This window comes from Zingiber officinale, chromosome 10A, assembly GCF_018446385.1.
Source record: "Zingiber officinale cultivar Zhangliang chromosome 10A, Zo_v1.1, whole genome shotgun sequence".
NCBI classification, from domain to species: Eukaryota; Viridiplantae; Streptophyta; class Magnoliopsida; order Zingiberales; family Zingiberaceae; genus Zingiber; species Zingiber officinale.
In genome coordinates, this window is record NC_056004.1 from 49,032,049 (window position 1) to 49,035,288 (window position 3,240).

The window sequence follows — 3,240 nt, forward strand, 5'->3', positions numbered from 1 at the left end:
TCGAGGCGTGCATGCTTCTCAAAGCTTCCCCTGAAAAGACGTGTCAAGAAAGCGTTTCTGACACCATACCTCAATGACCCGAGCATATATCTGACATGACAGTGGAAGCTTCTGCCGTACGATCCTCTGCCCTCTCATGCCGCCAACCATGTCGTCTGTCGGTGGCACGAATTCCTACGAGGATATCGACTGTTCCTCCTTTTGTCTGTTAGTTGGTCGAGCGGGACAGCCACTCGGCTAGCCCTTAGCCATTCGGGTGGTCTAGCCCTTTGACCGAGCGGAATGGGCGCTCGGCCAACATTTCACTGTCCGAGTTCTGTTGTTGTGCTGCGATCCCTTTTCGTCGATTCTGAGGTTCAATGTAAGTCTGAGCGAGCTGATCACTCGGTGTATGTCTTGTTTTGAGCGTTGAAAGCTCGATACCTGACCGAGTTGTGATGATATCTGATCGGTACTTCTTTGTCCCGATCGAATGAGTGAGTTGTCCGACCAACCAACGACATATGGACGTTGACCACCTAAACCTTGACTTCTACCATAGCCATGATTCTATGAGGGATGAGTCCTTATCATTAGATCAACATGTTAAAAAAATTTGAAGAACCTTTTTAATTAAATTTTAGTTAAAAATTACTACAAGCAAGGATTTATAATTTATTCTGGTCTACGTTATTTATTTCTCCATTGATCCGCACTATTTATTCTCGCTCCGTCTACACGAACTAAACGAAGCGGCCAAAATTACTTTACTTTATTGCGTCACATAATACGTATCCCATTCCCCCAGCCGTTTCGATTTCATTATGGGATTCACGCGCCACGGCCCACCACCTTTTAACGACTCCAACTCGTTTCCCCTCACCGCCGTCCATTCAATTCAACTTCCCTCATAAATTCATCCTTACCGTCCATTTTTATTAACTTGTTGCCTAGCATGGACCAACCGTCACGGCTTTGGGCTTTCGTCCCTTCGAAGTAATACTAATATTTACGAGGACAACCCTCAACGTCACAAAACGAGTCACGACCTTCATCGCGACCAATTCCTGCGTTGTGGTTCGCTATGTAGATATAGATAACCAAGCGGCGTTAAAATGCCGGATTTCAATAGCTTGCCTGTTCTTGATTGGAATGCTTTTTGGAGTCCGCTTGTTCGTCTCGGTGGAGAGAGCGGCGGAAGACATCGGATCCCATCGACGCCTCCTTTTTCCCCGTTCCGGCTGCCCTGGATGGGCCAATCTGCCTCCACACAATCCATCAAAGCTCTCTCCTGTTCCTCCTCCTCCTCGGGTCGCCGTGCGAGGTTTGCATCTGGCACCATCGGCCAGCCGGCTGCGATGACCAAAGGAGAATTGGCCTTGTGCGAGGATGCCACCGGTCATTCCGCGAGGGATTACACAACCGAACTTCCAGACGAATGCCTTGCCCTCGTCTTCCAGTCCCTTGGCTCCGCCGACCGAAAGCAGTGCTCTCTGGTGTGCAAGCGATGGTTAGTGATCGACGGCCAGAATCGACACCGTATTTCCCTCGATGCTCGGGAAGGTCTCCAAGATGCCGTGCTGGGCATCTTCGCACGATTTGACGCCGTCGCTAAGCTTGCGCTCAAATGCGAACGACGCGCCGAGAGTGTCGGCGACGAAGCTCTTGCTCTGATCGTCGCTCGGTGCCCGAATCTCACGCGCCTCAAGCTCCGTTCTTGCCATGCCATTACCGACGTCGGTATGGCTGCCGTCGGCAAGCAATGTGCTGTTCTACGCAAACTCTCTGTCGGGTCTTGTAGCTTCGGTTTCAAGGGCATTGAGGCCGTCGTCCGTGGCTGTTCGCTTCTAGAGGAGCTCTCCATCAAGAGGCTGCGTGGCCTGCCTCCCACCCTCTGCGCTAACGAGGCTGGCAACGAAATCATTGGGTCTATCTCCCTCCGATCTATCTGTCTGAAAGAACTATACCATGGTCTGTGCTTTGCGCCGCTCATCTCCGGATCCTCCAACCTCAAAACCCTCAAGTTAATCAGGTGTTCCGGTGACTGGGACATGCTTCTAGAGGATATAGCAGATGAAGTCCCTGGGATAACTGAGATCCACCTCGAGAAGCTTCAGGTCAGTGATCGCGGCCTTGCTGCTCTCTGTTCTTGTGTCGATCTCGAGATCCTTCATATTGTAAAGACCCCGGAGTGCACTGACATCGGCCTCTCCGCCATCGCTGAACGCTGTCACCTCCTCCGTAAGATCCATATTGATGGGTGGAAGACCAATAGGATCGGCGATGAGGGCCTCATAGCTATTGCAAAACAGTGTCCTAACCTTCAGGAGCTGGTACTTATTGCTGTAAATCCAACTGTACGAAGCTTAGGGCATATAGCGATTAACTGCTGTAACTTGGAGCGCCTTGCCATCTGTGGCAGCGATACCTTTGGGGATGCCGAAATTACTTGTATTGCCTCCAAATGCATGGCTTTGAAGAAGCTTTGCATCAAGGGATGCCCAGTATCTGATCATGGAATGGAGGCCCTTGCCGAAGGTTGTCCAAAGTTGGTTAAAGTCAAAGTAAAGAAGTGTCAAGGGGTGACACCAGAATTTGCAGGTTGGCTGACAGCATGTAGGGAAGGGATGGTGGCAGTCAATTTGGACACAGCTGCACAAACTGAGAAGCCAGAACCTAGCATTGGTGAGAGTGGGGCGCTTGAAAACATTGACCAGTTGATCGATCAAATTGGGGTTGTTGATCTTCACTCATCAGGCAGTAGTTCTAGGCCATTGCCATGGAAGGCACGAATGGGATTTTTCCCTGGTAAGAACTTTGTAGTATCTGTTATCCGGAGATGGTCTCATGGGAGTAGTAACTCCAATCATACATGAAAAGGAAAAACAAGCTCTTTCTTCTCTGCTTTTCATCTAGCCAAGTACTTAAAGTTGTATGTTAATTAACTCTTCAAATCCAATGTGGTAATTTGCTTGATGTTATTACTGGTAAGCTGTTTATCCTGTCTACTGGAAGTTGTTAAATGGTGGTTTTGCTTTCATCTCCGTGTTTATCTACAATATCTTCCACTTTGTTGGTGATAGGTTCATATTCTTATCACTTTCTATGCTTCATCTAAACAATTCTTTTATTCAATAAAGGATATCTATGATAGAAACTTGTGGTTGCTGAAATTTTTTGGAGTAAAAATATTACTGATATGAAATAGAAAAATTACTCCAATGCTATTTGATATACTGAATCCTTATGATGTGAATCATG

At 47.9% G+C, this 3,240-nt stretch overlaps 1 protein-coding gene across 1 annotated transcript; it reads left to right on the forward strand.

Moving 5' to 3' along the window:
- Positions 1 to 1,079: 1,079 nt before the first annotated feature.
- LOC122027248 (F-box protein SKIP2-like) lies at positions 1,080 to 2,987 on the forward strand. The gene has a single exon (XM_042586174.1). The coding sequence runs from the start codon at positions 1,095 to 1,097 to the stop codon at positions 2,853 to 2,855; it is 1,761 nt and encodes a 586-aa protein (XP_042442108.1). The 5' UTR covers positions 1,080 to 1,094; the 3' UTR covers positions 2,856 to 2,987.
- Positions 2,988 to 3,240: the final 253 nt, after the last annotated feature.

What these genes read in the sequence shown, in the direction of transcription:
- LOC122027248 (XM_042586174.1), top strand. Translation starts at nt 1,095, where the DNA reads ATGCCGGATTTCAATAGCTTGCCTGTTCTTGATTGGAATGCTTTTTGG.